This window comes from Solanum verrucosum, unplaced genomic scaffold, assembly GCF_900185275.1.
Source record: "Solanum verrucosum unplaced genomic scaffold, falcon-dt-bn FXZP01000103.1, whole genome shotgun sequence".
Taxonomy (NCBI): Eukaryota; Viridiplantae; Streptophyta; class Magnoliopsida; order Solanales; family Solanaceae; genus Solanum; species Solanum verrucosum.
In genome coordinates, this window is record NW_026020048.1 from 8,117,825 (window position 1) to 8,140,521 (window position 22,697).

General features: G+C 33.0%; 2 protein-coding genes across 3 annotated transcripts in view; one reads left to right on the top strand and one right to left on the bottom strand.

Moving 5' to 3' along the window:
* Positions 1-916: 916 nt before the first annotated feature.
* Positions 917-22,697, bottom strand: part of LOC125822773 (pyridoxal kinase) — a 28,420-nt gene continuing 6,639 nt past the window's right edge. The window contains exons 2-14 of one of the 2 annotated variants that reach the window (XM_049502230.1): positions 12,661-12,727; positions 12,473-12,578; positions 9,886-9,979; positions 9,656-9,760; positions 9,151-9,234; positions 8,773-8,846; positions 7,994-8,058; positions 5,723-5,786; positions 3,827-3,892; positions 2,928-2,984; positions 1,873-1,917; positions 1,735-1,788; positions 917-1,279 (exon numbers count right to left, since the gene is read on the bottom strand). In XM_049502230.1, the coding sequence (XP_049358187.1) occupies positions 1,139-1,279; positions 1,735-1,788; positions 1,873-1,917; positions 2,928-2,984; positions 3,827-3,892; positions 5,723-5,786; positions 7,994-8,058; positions 8,773-8,846; positions 9,151-9,234; positions 9,656-9,760; positions 9,886-9,979; positions 12,473-12,578; positions 12,661-12,725 (1,020 nt within the window). In that variant the 5' untranslated portion in view covers positions 12,726-12,727 and the 3' untranslated portion in view covers positions 917-1,138. Of the gene's footprint in view, positions 1,280-1,734; positions 1,789-1,872; positions 1,918-2,927; positions 2,985-3,826; positions 3,893-5,722; positions 5,787-7,993; positions 8,059-8,772; positions 8,847-9,150; positions 9,235-9,655; positions 9,761-9,885; positions 9,980-12,472; positions 12,579-12,657; positions 12,728-22,697 lie in introns of those variants that run through there. The other variant, XM_049502231.1, reaches the window with a different exon arrangement.
* On the top strand, positions 18,724-20,504 carry LOC125822779 (7-deoxyloganetic acid glucosyltransferase-like). The gene is made up of 2 exons (XM_049502236.1): positions 18,724-19,258; positions 19,514-20,504. The coding sequence occupies exons 1-2, from the start codon at positions 18,757-18,759 to the stop codon at positions 20,467-20,469; spliced, it is 1,458 nt and encodes a 485-aa protein (XP_049358193.1). The 5' UTR covers positions 18,724-18,756; the 3' UTR covers positions 20,470-20,504.

The window sequence follows — 22,697 nt, forward strand, 5'->3', positions numbered from 1 at the left end:
CTCTTTAAACGTTCCGATGAAGTTTAGCGAAAATATCAGGTTCTGCCCCTCAAACTTGTAGAAACTGCTTATTGGTCCTCATGAGAAAAAGTAATTACAATGATTGCCCTTCATTTTCCGCCAAATTCTAATTAGCCCCATCACGGTGAGTTCTTTTTTCTTTTTCGGAAAACTAGTACGTACGTATAACTTTAATTTTCCAAAAATTATTTTTGTACAACTTTTAAGAAATGTAGTTCTCAAAAATCTAAAAAACAAAGTCCAGATATCAATGCTTACATCAAGGCCGAGTACTTCTTTCAATGACCAAAAGATTTGCAATCACTATCTTTTTTGAATGCGTACAAGGTAAATTTCACTCCAGTATAATTAAGCTAAACCGAGAAAACATGCCAGGTATTTCATACCTGACACACCTCATTTGGGAGATCCTTACCCAAGACCTAGTACTCCAATTTTCAACGTTTTCTCAAATTTCACCATTTTTACTTCCAAACACCCACTTAGATAAGAAAGCTCAGGTAGAGTCGTCTCAACTTGTGTGTAATTGTGCTGAACTCCACTTAATGAGAGAGGTTCTACTCGACCTGTTTGAGTGTGCCAAAGTGGAAGGTCTACACTCTACCCCAAACTAGGCGACTTTGGTGGTCTTCTCTACTTTCTAATGGAGTGATGGTCGATGTTGATCAAACCCACCATAACATGGGAAATGATTGTGTACTCGTGCCTCAGTTCGTTGATCCAAGAGCCTACAAGAACGGAGCAAGGTATCTATATAATTAAAAAAATACCAAAACATGTCCCTGTAATTTTTCTTTCAATTTTTAGGTAAGATAATGTATACAAGTGTTGCCCCTTTCAAGTTTTGCGAAGCACAGAATAGCCAAAAAGATAAAGCACAAACAAATGAAGGAGAAAGGGAATAGCAAAATGAATATAACGATTGCCATACCCTCTTTTCCCAGAATGCTCTTCTCAGTACTATCTGTTGCTATCTAATTATAAGTTAATGGGGGATATGACCGTCTCAGCAACAAGAGCTAAATGGTCCACTCTATTTATATTGTGTACAAATGAAACTGTTTCATTCTACTGAGACTATCCTAAAGGAATAAATAGACCAGACCACAACAGAATCTTAGTTGTATCTTTTAGCTCTATATTTAACTTCTGGGTTGCGGATGTCATCCAGGCTCTGGATCAACCGAATTTCCAAACTGCTTGATTGGCAGTCATAGCCAGCCTTTTGATAATCTGCTAGTGTTCTCAATAAAAGTGCCTGCATCAAGCAACAAAATTGGTTGATTTAAGAAAAAGAGCAAGCAACTAATGTTCGTCACAAGCATGAAAATTCTGGACAGTTGAATGTGCACTGTGTACACTACCCAAATTTTGACTAAATACTACTACGTTGCATCAAAATCCAAAAAAATAATAATTAGAAAACACATTATAATTGTTCTTGGCACAAGTCAAGACAAGCCGCTGTTTTAACCTTCAAGTATAAAAAAGCATGTGCCTATATTTTTGTTCAGTCCGGCAGGATGCTCATGGCTGTTTACAACAAGCTCCTGGATATTAGCATAGGTTTATGAAACAAACTCCCAAATCATGACAATGCAATCAAACTAGTTGGATGCTGTCATAATAACCTATTCAACATGCTGATTCAGTTTCCACGTTCAAGACATTACATGAGTGGATGTACACAAACAACAGGTTGCACACTAGTACCTGTACACTTGAGACAGCAAGCTCTGCCGCTTTGTCGAGGTCATTGGGATATTTCTGTATGAGATAAAAAATTAAGATCAGAGCAGATTATTGTGGAAAATAAAGCTCAGACTTTGTCTTAAGTGAGTCAAACATTACATTGCTCCATCCAAGCAACAAAGCAGTCGTTAAATCCCCCGTTCCCTGCAAGCATGCAATGTATATTGAGTAAATTTACCAGGGCTAATATGTATTGAGAAACTGATACAGGTGAATGAGCATTAAACTAAGAACCCAAAAACAATTTCTGGGATTTCTACATTGTTGTAAAAAGTGCACACCCACCAGCCTTGTCATTCAATATGAAAATTGAGTGGTATCCTGATACCATTTAATAAATAGGAATAATCCTTGTATAACTAATTAGCAGGATTTATCATGTTGGACACCAACAGAATAAGATGTATCTAATAACTAGATGCATAGCTGCCGGTGCCAGCTCTCTTTCCCTTCCTCCCTCTTAGACGGAGCTCACATCGCCCAATAACTAAAAGAACAAGCATTGAACTCCTAAACAATGAAAGAATGCTTGGAAAAACTAAAGTTTCATACATAGGATTTTTGACAAATTAAGAAGTTGGAAGTGTGGAGTTACTAATTGTATACATGGATTATGTACGGGCTTCCGAGAGAATTACGTTCTACCCATTGTTTAGAGGTGTTGGGTTGGATGCGCATATCTTTCACATCATGACAGAATTGGAACGTCCCTTCTGCACCCCTAAGTACGCATTAAAATTCACTTGTGAAGTGTAAGACCAAGTTACATGTGCAAGAGGATATTGAGTAACACATCATCCCACATAAATTGTCTAGACTTCAAAGGAGTTTATAAGAGTCTTGGCCGCTCCAATGATTGACTCAAATTTTTGGATTGGATGCTCAGATTTTTGCAAAGTAACAAATGTCGTTTCAATGTTTCTCCATGGACCTTACCCCACAAGAGAAAAATGATAAACATGTTGATGACATTACTTGTAATCTATGTGGGAATGTTTCTCTTTGAACCCCAGAAAAGGAAAATCTTTATAACCTGTATCAATTATAACAGCAAAGCACTAATTTATGCGATACAATAATTTCGAGGAAATCGAAGCAAAAAAATTTCCTTCCAAAGTCAAACTTCTTTAATTATCTAGTTGCAAGACACATACCGTGAAATATGCAGGAATTTTTGGTATCACAATCTTGAATTGCTCAGGAGATTGACCCTGTCAAATTAGATATCCGTATCATGGAACTTTTTAGTGAAAATAACACTGAGTGGCGGAATCATTCCTAAATAAAAACAGAACAGTGATGCTTAAAACTCAGAATTAACCAGTTTCGTGGGAGTAATAGTAGGGATAAACTAACTGCATCACAATCTTAAGAAAGTTCACATGCGAATTTCATTTCCAGTTTGCATGACGTCATAGAAAGGATGAAATGCTGACCAGATGATAAATCGAAATCCAATGTGAAATATTCCATTCAATCCCAATTTTAATTCGATTAGTTGGTATTACTCTGTCCATCCATTTTTACTTGTCAAGTATTGACTTGACACACCCCTTAAGGAGCAATAAATAGAATGACAATTTTACTATATCCCCTTTGGCTATAAGAAATTCAATGCTTTGATAAATGCATTGTGAAATGACTATAGTTAATAATAAGGGTAAATTAGGAACTGAGTGATAAATTATCTCTTGGTTTTCTAAACTGGACGAGTAAAAATGGACATATATTTTTAGTACAAGTGGATAAGTAAAAGTGAATGCAGTGAGTACTAGCCACTAGGAGGGGAAAGTTGAACTCTGAGAGTTTTAGTTATTATTTGGGAAACAATGTAGAATCACATGTCAACTTTGCTGTTGGATAAGACAATAGAGGAAAAACTGTATTGAGAGAAATAAAATTGGATCCACTAGACCTTTGCTTTAAAAATGTACTAAAATCTGCTCATTTAAGGAAATGACACTATTTTTTTGGGACTTACCATAAAATGAAAGTAGTACTACACTCTAGGAAAGTACCCGATATCAAAATGATAGACAATCATGACATTTACCTTTTCTTTCTGGTGACTGCCAATAAGGAGAAGAGTGCCATCAATGTTTATGCTAGTAATAACAACCTGACATGACATAGAGCACAAAGACCTGAATGATACAATACATGCAAAACAAAAAGCATAAAGGCCTGAACGATATTATAGAAAAATGCAATACTACAGCATCTAAATTCATTTTATCTTTTAATGAAAAAATGGGAATAAATTTTCCCTATTTTTCCCCTTCATATTAATTCCATTTTCTTAATATAAAGAATGTTTAAACATGCAACTAACAGTGGACAGTCACCTAGGCAACAGCACTAGCATAGTACTATGATTGATTTACCCTTTGATAATGTCATCAACAGTTAACTAAAGATAAGATATACAAAATACATAGAACTACAATGAATCAGTCAACTCCTCCTCAGTCCCTAAAAAGTTGGAGGAGGCTATATGCATCATCTATATCTATTGCGCTCTATTTAGGCCCATTTCATTCCACAAACAGAATATATATTGCACTCTATTTAGATTCACTTGTCTTTAGGAAAATATATATTTAGATTCACTTGAACTAAGTTGAACTTCTGTGACTAGCGTATCCACATAAAAGATAACAAAATGTATAATTGTAGCACTCCAGCATAAAACTAGCTTTATCCAACACTCAGAGCTGCTGATTGTTCCTTTTCTTCTCTTTTAAAAACCAATCACTACTTTTATCTGACACCAAAATGCTTTTTTCTAGAACTTCGTAATTTTTCATGTTTGAGTTAGAGACTATGAGCACCATACCAGATAAGAGAATAGTCAAGTTTAAATGAGTGACAATTGAGCATGAGCTCCAGGAAAAAATGATTAGAGCCACAAGCTGCTTAAGTAACAGCCCTTAAGGCTCATCAACCTCTTTCAGGTAATGCCACTTCCCCCTTCTGCCTTGGGAAGGAACAATTGAGATTAAGCATAACAAAAAGTGAACCCATCCTACACAAGTTCCAAGGTAATCCAAATTCAAAATTGAAGAAAAGACATAGTGGGTACTCAAAATGTGAAGATGGAATTGTGTAGGAGGCATTTTCACACACTCATGGAAAGCTTCAGAAAGAGACAAAAAGACAGGGGAAGGGAAAGTTATTTAAATGATCAAAAGCTAACATGCTTCAGAAACAAAAAATGTTTCAATTTTCATTTGTCAGTTGCTGAGGAGAATAGAGCGGTTGACCCAAAAACCACTTCAAAATTATCAGCCAAGACATATAAGGACTGAATCTTGATTCCAATTGAAGTTAATTTTTGTGGGACGATAAGTTCAGCAATCCTCTAGACCATATATTCAGCATTGACAGAGTTTTGAGTTTAGGAGCAAATTCTTACAGGAAGTCAACATCAGATATATGTTCATCTTTTACTACACAAGGTTCCCTACAAGAAGACTCCCATGAAGTGCTCCAAAATCAATAATCCAAGGCAAAGCATGATTTACTTGGTTAGATGATTCTCACTGGCAATGTGCCTTGAGGTTAAGGAGCACCTCAGGGTGCGTCATAGTGATTAATGAAATGGGTAAAAAAACATGAGAAACTAGGGGTTCAAATCTTAGTGGAGAGTAAAATAACACTGGGTGATTCTCCCCATCTTTCAAAACCTTGCTTGGCAGATTTACCTGGTACCTGTGTTGGTGGGAGGCAGCAGGTACCTGGTGGAATAGTAGAGGTGCACAAGTTATCCGAATACCACCATTGGGGAAAAAAAGTGCACTACGGTTAAGGAGAAGCGCTAAGGAGAAAAAGTAATTGCAAAAGTTAGATAAACAACGGGAAAACTTTCCTGCGAAATGTTCTTGCTATAAATATGACTGCATTAGAAAGCTTTCTAAGAGTATTTAGATCTCTAAGTACGTCAGGATACCTTTGATGGCCCAGCAGCATGAAGAATGTTGCAAGCTTCTTGCCCATCTTTTTCAGAAGTGATACTGTCAACAACAAAAAAAAAAAAAAACTTCCTTAGAAGGCAGAAGTATTACAAGAAAATAAATGAAAAGCACTAGATTAAGAGCCTGTTTGGATGGGCTTTTAAGCTGGTCAAACTGGCTTAAAAGCCAGTTTTTGACTTATTAGAGTGTTTGGCAATTATCAAAATGACTTATTTTAAGTCAAAAATGACTTATTTTAAGCTAAAAGCTAAAAGCTAGGGGGGGGGAGCTTTTTTTTTTTAAACTTAAAAGCACTTTTAAGTTAACCAAGTATATTACCTTTTTGCCCTTAATTCTTTTATACAATTTCCAAGTTGCCCATATTGAATTATTATTATTATTATATTATTATTATTATTATTATTCTTATTATATTATTATTATTATTATTATATTCTTATTATTATTATTATAATAATTATTACTACTATTACTACTATTACTACTATTACTATTACTAACTATTACTATTACTATTACTATTACTATTACTATTATTATTAAATTATTATTATTATTATAATTATTATTATTATTATTATTATTATTATTACTATTATTATTATTATTATTATGTGTATTATTATTATAATTATTATTATTATTATTATTACTATTACTATTATTATTATTATTATTATGTGTATTATTATTATAATAATTATTATTACTATTACTATTACTATTATTATTATTATTATGTGTATTATTACTATTACTATTACTATTATTATTATTTTATTATTATTATTATAATAATTATTATTACTATTACTATTACTATTATTATTATTATTATGTGTATTATTACTATTACTATTACTATTATTATTATTATTATTATTATTTTATTATTATTATTATAATAATAATTATAATTATAATAATAATAAATATTATTATTATTATTATTATTATATTATTATTATTATTATTATTACTATTACTATTACTATTATTGTTTTATTATTTTATTATTTTATTATTATTATTATTATTACTATTACTATTACTATTATTATTTTATTATTATTATTATTATTTTATTATTTTATTATTATTATTATTTTATTATTATTAGTATTATTATTATTATTATTTTATTATTATTATTTCTGAAATATGAATTTATATTCCTCTTATAAGGTGGTAAAGAAATATGTGAATGATAGAAAAATATTATTACTTATGGATGTAAAATATAAATTAATTTTTTTTTCAAGTATAAAAACCTTAAATTAATCAACTTTTTATCATGTTAACAGCTTAAAGGGTATTTCAGACATTTTGATAAAAAAAAGTGTTTACCAGCACTTATTTGCCAAACACATCAACAACTTTTTTTTCAACTGCAGCACTTTTATCCAAACACATAACTACTTATTTTAAAAATAAGTTCCAGCACTTTAAAAAGTTACTTTTTAAAAGTTACTTTTTTTAAGTCAATCCAAACGGGCTCTAAGTCCCCATTTGGATAAGCTTATAAAAAGTAACTTATACATCAAAAGCTAAAAGCCATAATTAGGGGATACCGTACTTTTGACTTATTTTATAACTTTTCTGGCCTAAAGATGAGTGCTTAAAAGCACTTTTTTACTTTTCCAAACGCCTCTAAAACTAAAAAAGTGTTTAAAAGCCAAAAGCACCTAAAAATAAGTTAATTCAAACACTTCCTAAGTCATTCTTCTCTATTTCGCAAAATGAAGTTTCACTCTTCTTTAACAACATCCAATAACATTATAAAACTAACAATAGTCAATTGTAACTAGTAAGAGTCAGGATAATACTGATATTAGTCGTCAAAAGTTTCTAACTATATGATAAGATTAAGAAGAAAGACAAAATCAACTGTGTTTCCATATAACATGCGCATTCACAAGAAAAGATACATTATTTAAGCAAGCTTCAAGTTAAAGCTTCCAAAACCTTTAAATACCTGAGGCATCGCATGAACGGTCTAGTAAGTAAGTAGATTAACCAGCAAATAGCTATTTCAAATAAAAGAGGAACCTTTCACATTTTACACACCTATAACTCTATAATCAACACTTTTTGACATACTCCCACACCCCCACCTCACCCAAACAAATGTCATTCCACTTGAGAATCAAGTCTACCATCATAAGACTACGTGTCTTCATTCAGCTAAAATACCCTGAAAATGCTATTTTCCTCTAGGGATAAGTAACGGCCCCTAGAAATGTTACCTGGACCCAGTCAACTGCTCTGCTTCAAACTGGTTAGGCGTCAGCACTGAAGCAACAGGGACAACCTAGTTAAAGAAACACAACAAATTAAACAACATCACTAAATGCTCCAATGCAGCCATTATTCAGTAACCAATTCATTATTTGGAGCCACTCTCACGTTCCGATCCTTAATGCATGTATATAATTGGATCTAAGTTGGCCTGTCTAGTCAAAAAATTAAAAGAAGAAAAGGAGGATTTTTCACATCCATAACAAGTTTTATAATCAACGTTCACCAACCCAATGCAAGTAAGAAAATTCCATAATGATACAAAATATAAATGTCAAAAGATCCACAAACTCAAAATAGTGCTATAAAACATTTTTGTTAAACAGGCAGTCTGGTGCACTAAGCTCCCGCTATGCGCAGGGTTCGGAGAAGGGTTGGACCACAAGGGTCTATTGTCCACTATAAGACATTAAATAAAGAAAACGCATTGCCTTTGCAAGTAAGATAGTCATATAATGTTATGGGCAATATACTGTCACGAGATACATAAACACAAATCAGTGCAAACGAAAATATTAATAATAAGACAGGCTCAGTCCCTTAACATGCTGAAGTTATCACAACAAAGCAGCTAGGAGCATACTGAGTGACTGAGCAGTAAAATGTTTGGGTCCTCATCCATTTCTAACCCAGGTCGATCAAAACAATGTTTATGGATGGATCCTTCTAACTGGTAGTTACGACTTATTCACATTGATGTTGTTTTAATAAAATTAAAAAGAATTACCTTCTCACGGTATACCATCACCAGCTCTGGAGGAACATATAGCTTACCTTCATCACCCATCACAGGATCACAAACTGTCGAAGAAAACTTAATTATACAGAGAATTGGGGGGGACAAACATGAAAGATATCTGTACAACTACATACATCTAGAAAGAGAAGCAATTTGGTACAACAGCCTAGTTAGTATCTATCTAAAATAGCATTACACCTCACCAGCAATTATAACATTGAAACTCACCTTCTCCTAAGCCGTAAGATAGTGGCAATGAAATAAGGAGACACTTGACTACATGAGGAAAACTGTAAATGCAGCAATTTGGAAAGAATTTATCTTCCTAAATGCAACAGAAAAATATGCTCCTGGGGAAATACTCACCAAATTTAAGTTTGGGGTTGACAGACCGAAGCTTATCAACGACTTTCAGTACTGTGTTCAAGAAGGAGACTGAACCAATATAACCTACAAGTGTTGGTCAATATAAGCATCTGAGCCCAACAATGCATTCCATACAAACAAAGAGGGAAAACAATGAGAAAAAGAAAAAAAAAAACCTGTTAATAGAAAAGAAGAAGGATCAAATTGAAAAGTAGTCTGAATTCTTATAATGGCAAATAAATGCAGCCCAAAATACAAGACGGATAATTGGATTGACACAAGACATAGCAGGTAACTAGTCTATGCAAGGTAACCAAAACTCTTTTTGTAATTTCATTTTATAAGTACTGGAAGCTGTAAATGGAGGAGCAGAAGACATTTTTTTAACTGCTAAATATGAAAGTTTGTTGACATTGTAAGTTCTGGTATCAGAGCCTTCAAGCATAAGCATGAATGTATGTCAAGAAAAACATTATGGAACAGGATATTTACTCATTCAAAGTACCTGTCAGCAGATGAGTATAATATAATAGACCATTGGCTTCAAGACCTTCTATTAATTCCCACAACTGCTCTCCATTTAAAACCTGGCCCTTAAAGGTTGGGTATCCTGCAGAGTTCTCGAGCTAATTAACCACAACATAATCCAGTTCACATGATTTTACAGGTTAACAGATGACCTCGCACCGTATTTCAGGCATCAGATTCTTGAATGAAGTGATATAAGCAGCTTGCCTGTGTGATTTGAGAACTGTACAGAATTGATTGGGTCCACATCATAGCCCAACAGTTGGAGGGGGAATACTGCTGACTTGTTGCCCACATATCCCTAAGTAAAAAGCAAAATTTGGAAAATAACCTCCTGATCAAATATTAATATACACAATAATGTGTGAGGAACACCAAAAGAGTATCAATAATCTAACATCATAAACTCATAGTCAATAGTATTTTTATTTTTATTTTTGACAAAGATTTCATAGTCAATAGTTAAAAGATCAAGGTTTTCTATCCTTCCCTTCCTTTCTTTTTTTACTGATAAGGTAAAGTTTTGATGATAAGTACTACAACAATTATACAAGAGATCAAGGTTTCTATTCTTCTGTGAGCATCATTTCAATTTAAAAAATCAACCACCATGCAGGTGGTTAATTAACACCTTGCAAGATATGGAGCTAAATGGATGTCAGCTCAAACTCCTAGAATGACCAAATGACTCCTAAAGTCATATAGCTGTAAACATGCTGACATTTGAATTAGTGGAGAATCAAATACATTCTGGGAACTGCTTACTCAGTGCTTGAGCAAAAACACTTAACGAAATACCAAAATCATACTTATCACTAAGAATGAAATAGAAAGAGATTCCATGTCAAATGAAGAATGATACAGAAGGAGATTTCATGTCAAATGATTCTTTTTGATGAACTCACTTTATTGTGGCAGAGATGAGGAATTTTACTGGTTTAGAGTTTATGTTATGTTGTACTATGTAACCAATTACATTCAAATTCTAGCAATGCAGAGACTTTCCTTACATCTATAAATACATCTAAAAATACACCCTAAGAACGGTTTTAACTTTTAACTGAACTTTTGACCAAGGAAGCATGGAGGAGCATAGAAAAGAGCATAGGAACCCCGGAATTCACTACTGCCCATCACGATTTGATTCAATACAGATCGGATTAATCATTGATTGTATTGTTTCCTCATTCTGCTTCTTCTATGTTCTTTCCTATTATTATGGAGTAGCTTGCTGTAGGGTTTTGACAGACATGGTGTATTCATAAATTATTGTGGATTTTAATTCTCATTTTTATGCTTGAACTCGATATTGGGGTTGAATTAAATTATGGCTTTGTTCATTATTTTATTTAATCGAAAGAGGAATGAATTAGTGAATATCTCTGCACTAACTTGATTAATTTGATTTATTATTTCTTTCAAGTAACTTAAAGAGCTTGTTGAAATCGTTGATTGAACCAAGAGGAAAAAATATTTGAAAGACATTTTTTCCTAAGATTAAACCTTACCCGTGTTTGTGCATATCTAAATTCAATGTGCTTTAATTAGTTTCTCATTTAAAGTTTAGATTTAATACAAAGAAAAATTTCAACCTTAAGACTACTCTAATTAACTATCGAATTCGTGAGAATCGATAGGACTAAACGTGTATATTGAACAAAATCACATCCAAATTATTGTCTTGCACCTGTAGTAATCATTGCTCTTGTGATCACTAGTCTTAATTTACATTATTAGTCGTTAATCGTAGTTTTCAACCACAATAAATTCAAGTTTCTATCCCCTGAATAATTGTTAGCAAGTTGTTTGATTTATTATTAGAACCAATCCATGTTGATACAATGTTAATACTATCCTATCCTTGGCTAGCAAAGCGTTCGGTTTATACTATGATTTTGCGCTCATCAGGTAACAATCTTAATCATGTATACTTATCAAGACAAATAGTAGATACATATTCACATTGAAACTTTTAGTTCACATAGCATGCACTGTACAAAATTAAGTAATCATCTCAAGTGCAGAAGATATCAGGAAGTACAAAAATTGGCCTCACGACTGGTAGCATGTGCTGCAATGCAAGCTATGATACTCGTGCAGGACATACTTCAACACTCAGTACTTGCACAGACAGGTATTTGTACAAAACAAGCGGGGGCAGATCTAAGAGGGGGCAAACCCTCGCCCTCTCGGCAAAAAATTACATTACATATAAGGTGTGTTTCAAAATTTTAGTGCATATGTATAGATTTTAAAATCCCCTCAATACAAGACTAAAGGTTGACTCAGTGGTTTAGAAGGTCAAAAATCACCATGAGGTTCCAAGTTCAAATAGCAGGACACTACTTTCTTTCTTTTTCGAACCCTTAAGTGAAAATCCTGAATACTACCAGTCTACCACTGAAAACAAGGTGGAAGTTTCTATCAGCAGGGGCGGAGCCAGCAGTATGTGATGAACCCCTTCGGCGGAAAATATTACTATTTATACATGGTTAAAAAAAAAAATTATGTATATACAGTAGATGTTGAACCCCCTTCGATTAGTTCGTATGTGTACTTCTTCATATTTTGAACCCCTTATTAAAAATACTAGCTCCGTCATTGTCTATCCGTATCCTAAACTATTTCACCTATTTAAAGAGCTGCTAACTATAATTAGTCTACATAGCACATTAGCTAGTTGTTCAAACTCTCGTGTCATAAAATCTGAGCAAATGCTAGTCTACTCACTCCAACTAAAATTGGGATCGAGGGGGCACTTATTGATGACCAAGCCAGGAAAAAACAGGGGTACCTGAACAGTATGCGACTGAATGCTGAGGACACGACCGGTATCCGATGGAATTGCTAACGCCAGGATCGGTGGTTGGGCCATGTGCAATTGCTTCAAGCACTTGGTTCTGCAAAATTACTTCAATTACTCCCAAAAATAATCACCCACACTACTAGTAATATACATACATAAAAGATGAGGAACTTCACCTGAAATTCGACAAGCTTCGGATTGAACTGGATCCAATTCGAGCGATGAGTGGAGAAACAAACATATATTATATAGAAGATTAAGCTTTGAAATTCAATGATGTTAGCATTAAATTAATACTGTATTATAGTCTCCAAACCCTGCAAAAATAGTGATCAAAAGTCTTTTTTGGGATTAAAATATTGCGACTTGGAGATTTGATATTAGGTAGATTCTCTGACTCAGTCTGTTAGGTGAGTCATGAGTGTGTTTAATTTGAGATAGAGATTACTAACGAATCAAATATATTTTAGGGTTGCGGTATATATAGGAAGTTGGAAATGAGAGGTTGCGTACGGTCTACGAAATTAGCCAACTCCATAATTTCTACTATGGTAAAAATTAATTTTGTCACAAGCGTTTTATATTAATCAGAGGATGACACAATTTTTTTCTTAATCAGAGGTCTTATGAATTTGAGTCATAGTTGAAAGTAGCACTTCTTATTAAATAATTTCCATGGCGTACGGTATTTAATTTGGGATTCTCAAATTTTGGGTTCAATAATTAGGTAATTGGTAGTTAAAAATAGATACCAAATATCAAAATTTAAAATTTCGATTCAGTAATCCGTAAATTAAACTTTGATTTGGTACAGTGTTTAGTGAATCGAAATTCCGTAAATTAAACTTCGATTTGGTACAGTGTTTAGTAATACTATATTGAAGTTATAGCCAATTGTATTACAAAGTTGATATTATTTCTCCAATTAATTCTATCTTTTATGTAGAGCCGTCAATATGGGCTAGGCATGTTGGGCCGGCCTGGCCTAACTGGCTTTTTAGCCCGGCCTAAATAAGTCTGCTGATTTGTAGGGCTTGCGAAATATAGGTAGGGCAAACCTGTGGGCCAATAAAAATTAATTAAAAAATATAATATAATATTAAAATTTAAAATAAAGAGATCCAAACTCAAAATCTATTTAAAGTTTTTTAGGAAATCACTAAGTATAGAAGTTGCATCCACCATGAAAATGTCCAAACACTTGTTGCTACTCGAAACTGGTTACATGGTTTTTCTCAAACTGGTAATATATTTTTGTGTACATTTAAATATTATAATTCTCAATTTAGTTATTTTTTAATATTTAACTAATTGAAACCGCATATAAATTGCAAATGACAATGAAGATGTTAAGACAACCTTCCCACAAGTTGATTTAGATATGCTTGATGAAGATGATCATGAAGTATTAGATACGTCATAGGTTTTATAAAGTGTTAGATACGCCATAAGTTTCATGATTTTTTAAGGAGTTTATTTTTTACTTTTTTATGGTTGGAATATTGTCATATTTTTTGTGCTTTATTGTGATAATTGCAAAACAGTTAGGTTAATATTTCTATTTAGATATTTATACTTTTACTTGAAAAAAAACTTAATAAATATTATAAAGATAATTTTATTTGTGGATTTGATTAACAAGTAGTAACATTAACACCATGTAATATTGTTTTGTCGATTTTTATGATAATATTTTTAAATTATAATTTATAATTTAATTTAATAATTATAAAAATATATAATGTTTAAAAAAGTGGGCTGGCTCGGCAAGCTTGTAGCCCACGTACTTGTGGATTAGGCCGACCGTTTTCTAGCCCACACCAAAAATGGGCTAGCCTGGCCTGACCCGTAAAATTTCAAAGCCTGTATGGGTTAGCCCGGATGGAGTGGGCTAGCCCATATTGACAACTCTACTTTTATGTGGAGACACGGTATAATAAAAAATCAACAAGTAAGAAAAGCAAATTAATATAACTAAAAGACATATGTGTTTGATTGTTTATGTTTATTCTTTAAGTTTCTTTTTGGACTTGTATTAATAAGCAATGAACATGTTAATATATGACATTCATTAAGTAAATAATTCGGTGAAATACCAAATATCAAGTGGTACTAATATCTCATACCAAACTCAAACTTAAATATCATAATTCTAAAATTTCTCTCAAATACCATACCAAATATCGAATTATAAAAAAAATTAATTTGGTTCGATAATTTAGTTTTCGGTACTTTATGCTCATCCCCATGCGCCATGAATCAAAATTAACCGGACCAAACATCGAATGAAAACTAAAAATAAAAAATAAATACATGCATTCCTATTTTACGAATGAAACGTATGTATATTTTATTATGAGAAAATCAAAAGTAGGTGACCAAATATGGTATACAATAGTATTAGAATTAATATACTGTTTTTTTTTAAAAAGGCTAAAGTATTATTATTCCCTGAACTTGAAGTTTTTTATTCGGTGTACACCTAAACTATATTCCGTTTTAATTACCTCTCGAACTTGTTTATTCTTCCATCACGTACACCTTTTTTATCCACCTGCTCCTATTGTGACTACACGCGCAACAGCTGGCAAAAGTGGTGATGTGAATTTCCACCTGGATAAATAATAGCCACCTGGATAAATTAATATGGCAAAAAATAAATATCAAACATTCATTGTTTAAAAGTTATTTTTGAATAAGGACTGATTTCGCGGAACTCCTTTTGGATTAGGGTTTTTCTAGACGTGAAGTTGGTCGATTAAATTTCAAATTTGTCTGAAATTTTTACCAAGTAAGTGTTAATCTTTGTTTCCTTTACTTTTCATTTACATTTTGCCCTATTTTTCGTTTAAAATATGCCAAATATTAAAGAAAAATGGAGATTTTATGTTTGTTTTTTTACCGTTGTAGCTTTATGATGCGGCAAAAAATCACTTCCTCACGCGCCTAGTAGAGTGTGTTGTCAATTTCTACACCAGGTGGACAATAAAGGTGTACGTGATGGAGGAATAAACAAGTTCGGGGGGGGGGAGGGTAATTAAAACGGAATATAGTTTAGGTGTACACCGAATAAAAAGTTTCAAGTTCAGGGGGGTAATAAATACTTTAGCCTTTAAAAAATGAGCAACTTTCACATATAGCAAACACAAAATTCATATTTGTATGTTATAGCAAAGTTTGCATAATTGCGTTCCATAACAAACATGCTATGACTAGGCTATTTCACTATACATATATACAAATGAAGCAACTTTATAATTAGCTAGCTCCTCTTCAGATTTGTATAATTTCCCTGGCAGACCATTTGTATAAATTGTTGTCGGCCTTTCGTTTGTATAAATCGTTGAGAGTCTCTCAATTTAATTTTATGTGTTTAAATATCTGTATAAAATTTGAATTTGTATACAATGAATCGAAATAAAACGTTTGTATATCAAATATTGTTCTCTCTCGCGCTTTATACAAACATAAATTATACATTGTATTTTGTATAATATGTGTTTGTATAAAGCGAGAAAGAGAGAAAGACAAAAGAAAACTGGACAGGGGAATATTTGTATTGTATAGTTATAAGTGTATAGGACAAAAATATATGTATTTGCATGTGTATATACAATTTTCTCTCGCTTTATACAAACAGAAACACAATTTATACATTTTTGTTTATTTAAAGCGAGAGAGGCGAGCGAGAGAGGGAGAGTAGCGAGCGAGAGAGGGAGAGTGGCGAGCGAGAGTTTGAGGGAGAGAGGCGACTGACAAACAATTTGCTACAGGGCACAATTAAATCAAAGTGTGGTTATACCATTTAATTTGAATTAATAGTTTGCAATTATGTATAATTTTCCCAAAAAATTTAAGATCTAATGGGCCATTTTATCATCGAAAAGAAAGAGAACGTACACGTACAACCCAAAATAAAACAAGGGAAAATTGTATATAATAATAAATTAATAATTCAAATTAAATGTCATAATCACAGTTTATTTAATTGTACCCATAGCAAACTGTTGCTATTTTGCCTCTCTCCCTGGTGAATTTCGCTCGCCACTCTCGGTAGTCTCTCCCTCGCCTCTCTCGCATTTATACAAATGCAAATGTATAAAATGCGTTTGTATTTGTATAAAGCGAAAGAAAATTATATATATACATATATTTTCGTTCCCCTCTCTCTTATCCCAGATCTCGCTCGCCACCTCAGTCGCCTCTCTCACTTTATACAAACAAAAATGTATATTGCGTTTGTGTTTGTATAAAGCGAAATAAAATTGTATATACAAATACAAATATATATATTTTCGTCCTATACACTTATGATTATACAAATAGAGATCTTCCCCTGCCCAGATTATACAATTGCTTCTTTTGTATATATGTGTAGCGAAATATACACATTAATAGTCATAGCAAACATAAAGTTTGATATGGAGTGCAATTATGAAAACTATAGCTATATCATACAAATATGATTTTTGTGTTTGCTATATGTGAAAGTTGCTCGATAAACAAATATCAAACAAAAGAAAAGAAAAGAAAAGAAAACACAGTCAAATTAAGAATTAATATACTCTGTATTAAATGAGACTATTACGTTTGGTCAAATTTTGAGGGGTTAAAACGTGCTAATTTTAAAAAAGTGAAGTGTTTAAGCAATTTATAAAGAGAAAAAATAAGTGTTTTTCAGAATAGTAAAAACTGTTTTTTTTTTTTTCAAAAATTTAAAAAGTAGTTTTTTTTTAAAAAAAATGCTTGATTTAGAAACAATTTAAAAAAGTTTGGTCAAAGATTAATTTCTACTCAAAAGTACTTTTTAAAAATTATTGATCAAATACAAATTACTTATTATCAAAGATATTTTCTTTTAAAAAACATTTTTCAAAATAAATTAGTTTTAGAAATTTGATCAAATAAATCATAGAGTTTTACTCAATAAGAAAAGATTTTGCAATGTTTCAAAATTATCCATATGATAAATGAAATATTAAATACAAAAGTATGCAGTTGTTGACTTTTTGCCAAATAAATGAGACCTAACATGACAGAGTATTAATAATGTCACAAGCGAAGCTACAAGTCTGGATACAAGGTTCAGCTAAACATAATAATTTTTGCTCAAATAATGTGTAGTCTATTTGTATTGAAAAGTTTATTAAATATATCCAAACATTAAATTTAAAATGCAATTATTAATTCTTGATGAAAATTCCATATATAGCAAACACAAAAATCATATTTGTATGCTATAGCTATAGTTTGCATAATTGCGCTCCATAACAAACATAAATATGTATATTTCGCTATACATATACAAAAGAAAACAATTGTATAATTTCACTAGACATATACAAAAGAAAACAATTGTATAATCTGCTTTAATATACATATACAAAAGATCAATTGTATAATCTGTGTTTGTATAAAGCGAGAAAGACAAAAGAAATCTGGGCAGAGGAAGATCGTATTTGTATAATCATAAGTGTATAGGACGAAAATATATGCATTTGTATTTGTATATATAATTTTTTCTCGCTTTATACAAACACAAACACAAACACAATGTATACATTTGTGTTTGTATAAAGTGAGAGAGACGAGTGAACGAGCGAGATGTGGGAGAGTGGCGAGTGAGATGTGGGAGAGTGGCGAGCGAGATGTGGGAGAGTGGCGAGCGAGATCTGGGAGAGGGGAATGAAAATATATGTATATATACAATTTTCTCTCGCTTTATACAAACACAAACGCATTTTATACATTTGCGTTTGTATAAAAAGCGAGAGAGGGGAGGGAGAGAACGAGAGTGGCGAGCGAGATTCACCAGGAGAGAGGCGAAATAACAACAGTATGCTATGAAATATAATTAAATCAAAATATATTTATAGTATTTAATTTGAATTAATAATTTGCTATTATATATAATTTTTCCTAGATAGTATCGCTAAAATGTACGCTAAGCATTTCTTCTCCACTAAAGTGACCCGAATCTAAGCGTAACCCTAACTCCCAACTCGTTACAGTCTCCTCACACAATTGAAACGAAAAAAGGAAAAGGTAAAAGGTAAGTATTTCTCGAAATGCTCCTTTCTTTTTCTTGGTAAAAAAAAAAGGTAAGGTAAAAGTAAGTGGCATTAATGAATTGAAGTAGAAAGAAGGTCCATCTATTGGGTGAGCATCTTTGAGAAATCTTTTTTGTGTCGTCATTGTTAAAAAGAGAACTTATTATTAGTAGCAAAAGAAGAAATATATCTATCTGTCTATCTTATCTCCCACTCGTAGTAATGGAGCATCACAACACAATAGAAGCAAAAATGTGTCCTCATGTGCTCCTCTTCCCTCTTCCAATACAAAGCCCTATCAACTCCATGCTTCAACTTGCCGAGCTTTTTTGCCTCGCCGGTTTACAAGTTACTTTCCTTAACACTAATCACAATCAACAGCTTCTCTACCGTCATACCAACGTCGAATCTAGATTCAGGCAATATCCTAAATTTCAATTCCGGACAATTTCCGATGGTCTTCCCGACGATCATCCCCGCTCCTTTCCTATGTTTGAAGACCTTATTAATTCCTTGCAAGCTGTGGCAGAGCCTTTTCTTAGAGATATATTAACAGAGTCCGGTGTCACGTGTGTTATACCTGATGGATTATTTTATTATGCAGTGGATATTTGTAATGAGGTTGGAGTTTCTGTTATTTCCTTTGATACTATTAGTCCTTGTTGCCTCTGGGTTTACCTCTGTTTCCCCAAACTCATTCAAACTGGAGATATTCCCTTCAAAGGTACTTTTCATTTTCGGAAAAAACTTCATCTTCTATTTTTGCAACTTGAAAATTTTGTCAAGATAACAGATATTTAAAAATACATTTTCAAAATTTAGAGTTTAGTATTACATCTAGTATGTTTCACTAGCTAGCTTCTTCCAAGTAGAAAACATCAACGAAACAATTTCATTTTACTTAGATGAATTTTTGCTATTTTATTTGGAGTTATGTTACTGATCATCTAACAAGCAAAAATTTACCTATGTTGTTAAGGAAATGATGATTTGGACATGTTGATAGAAAATGTACCTGGCATGGAAGATCTTCTCCGGCGTCGCGATTTTCCATTCTATCGCCTCACAAATTGTGCAACGGACCTCTATTGCCAACTTGCTCTCAAGGAAATCCAAAGTATACCTCGATCCCATGGACTCATATTAAATACATTTGAAGATTTGGACGGTCCATTACTATCTCACATTCGCTCTCATTGTCCACAAACGTATGCGGTTGGGCCGCTACACTTGCAACTCAAAACTAGGCTTGCTGATAAAAGAATGTCCTCTTCAAATAGTTTGTGGGAAGAAGATCACAGTTCAATTCAATGGCTTGATGCACAGCCCATAGAATCAGTAATCTATGTAAGTTTTGGAAGTCTTGCAACTTTGACAAAGGAGGAAATGTTGGAGTTTTGGCATGGGTTAGTAAATAGTGGAATCAGATTTTTGTGGGTCATGAGGTCCGACTTATTGAGGGAAGAGGAGTTTAGCCACCAATTTGTGAAGGAGCTAGCGGCCGGTTGCAAAGAAAGAGCCTACATAGTGAGTTGGGCTCCACAAGAGAAAGTACTATCCCATCCAGCTATTGGTGGATTTTTAACTCACAGTGGATGGAACTCGACCATGGAAAGTATTGTTGAAAGAAAGCCTATGATCTGTTGGGCTGTTTATGTGGACCAACGAGTCACTAGTAGATTTGTGGGTGAGGTGTGGAAAATTGGGTTGGACATGAAAGACATTTGTGATAGAGACAATATTGAGAAGGTGGTGAAAGATTTGATGGTAACAAATAAGGAGAAGTTGAAGAAATCGGTTGACAAGTTATCTATGTTGGCAGAAATTAGTGTTGGAGAAGGAGGTTCATCGTACAATGCTTTTGAATATCTGGTCGATGACATTAAAAAGTTAGGCAGAAGAGACAAGGATATCAATCCTAACTGCATAGGATAAACAGGGTAATGCTACCAATCATTATTTTGTAGACAAAGATTATATTATTTTCTTCTTCTTTTAGCGGATACTATAAGTTATTCATACAGGTACACTTGATGAGATAAAGCCCGCGTTAGCATGGGTCGAGCTCAATGTTAAGTGTATAAAATTGTATGTTTGGCCTTTTAAATAGGTTCCTCTTTAAAAATTGAAGTCATGTCCGACTTAATTTTTCGTGCTCAAGTATAAACTAGTATTTGATAGAAAGACTAGGCAGTCTCTTCATTGTCTTTCTCCTTTCCATGTTATTCCATCTTGGTAGTGATGCAAATACACTTCGTTTTGCGACAAAACAAGCTGGTCATAGATCTAGTCCACTTCACACACTTCTAAAATGTTATGTCCAACTTTATGACTGACTGGTTTGTTCTTAATTCTCAGCTATCCTAGTTTCCAGATTCCCTGTGATCTCTATAAATCTGGAAATCTCTCCCTGGGCTTTGATTTTGCAGTCCAAATCAGAGACCAAAAATCTACTTCTCCTGCCATCTCCAACTTTAATAAATGCATGTTTGGGAGAATACCTCTCACCCTTTGCTATTCTTGTTTCAATAGACTCATTCCAAGGGATGTGATCGTTTAAACTAGTCCCTTTATCCTGTTGTTGTCTGTTCTCTCAGAAACATCAATTTGGAATTGCAAAATTCCATGACTGCTTCTTGTCTGGTGTCTCAGTTTTGTGCCTGCCAAAATACCTCCTCCCTATCTTGGCCTTAGTTTCCATGCTGTAAGATGAATTAACTTCCCTCATCCAGAGAACCTTGTAACCAATTGTTCACTTTTGCTGGAACTTCAAATATTAAGAGATCACTGTGGTTTGGAATGGCTCTAACACACTGTTTATCAAGGCCAGCCTGCCTACCTCCAGAGGATAGATACCGCGTTTTCCATGTGGCTTAGCCTTCTTTTAAAAAGAAAAATCCACTACTTGATATTCATTGTAGTTGTTCTTTTATGTTTTGCTCCTAATAGCATTCCTAGCTTTGATTTAGGTATTATGCCTTAGGATTCCTGCTGCTGAATGTTTACTAAAGTTCACAGAGACATAGAATTGAGAAACTTATTAATTCCGATGCCCTCATTGACAAACAGTCGACAAGTGTATACATCATACCTTAAATTTCTATTATTCAACATGCTTTTCTATCCATTCATGAACAAATGTTTGAGCAATTAGCTTAACTTTCCTATTTATTTTGAAATCTAGATATTGTGAGTATGCATATTGGTTTTTGGGAATGTTGAGTTGTAATTGACAACAAATCTAGCATATACCTCCAGATGTTCATGCCCTTTCTCCTTACCAATGTATAAAGTGAGATGTATGCAGACTTTATCACTATCCTTGTAACTTCATTTTTTTTAAATCATGACATGAAAATCATTTATAACCTCAGCTAAGCATTAATAAAATGTGGATCTTCGAATATGCTCCAGGATATTCTAATCAATTCGTAATCACTTAATTTAAGACTTAAATATGAAAAATTAATTGAGATGTGCGTAAACTTATCCAACATTGTTATTGTTTAAAAAATATAATTATATGAAATAAGGAGCATTAGCTAGACTTCAGAACATGAAAAAGACTTAAAACGTTTTCAATGAGATCTTGAATACTTAAACGTATAAGAATTTTCCAAACATCACCACAAACGTCAGCCCATATCTTAAGACTAATTATAAGATCGTATTAACACCTTTTTATAGTATAGATTAATAAAGCGGAGTTGAACATGCCCATTCGCCTTATTTAGAGAGTTAATTTAGTCAAAGTCTAGCTATAAAATATCAAATCTTGAACACTCTTAACGAAATTGCAGACTTTGTCATTGAATACAGTGACTAATTGTGAAAAGTTTGTTTTGCTTTTTTTCTCCTTTGGCCTCACCGTATAAGTAACATCAATTGATACTTTCATTTAAATAGCAATTGCAAGTGTAACCGAAAAATCTTATCCTCCTCGGACCTTTTCTATGAATAAACAACATATTAAATTTTAAATTCTTTGTGACAGAAGCAAACATTTCCTTAATCAACACACAAAATTAAGGATTACGACTTTGAATTTAGAAACGCTCTGCTGTCGACGTCCAGATTAGCAATTTGGTTGGGACTTAATGATAATCTTAAACGTAAGGCCGTTTATACTTAAGTTATATATACAAACAATTTATTTAACATTG

Coding starts and splice junctions, on each gene's coding strand:
- LOC125822779 (XM_049502236.1), top strand. CDS start 18,757: ATGGAGCATCACAACACAATAGAAGCAAAAATGTGTCCTCATGTGCTC. Junction 19,259..19,513: donor TGGAGATATTCCCTTCAAAG/GTACTTTTCATT, acceptor TATGTTGTTAAG/GAAATGATGATTTGGACATG.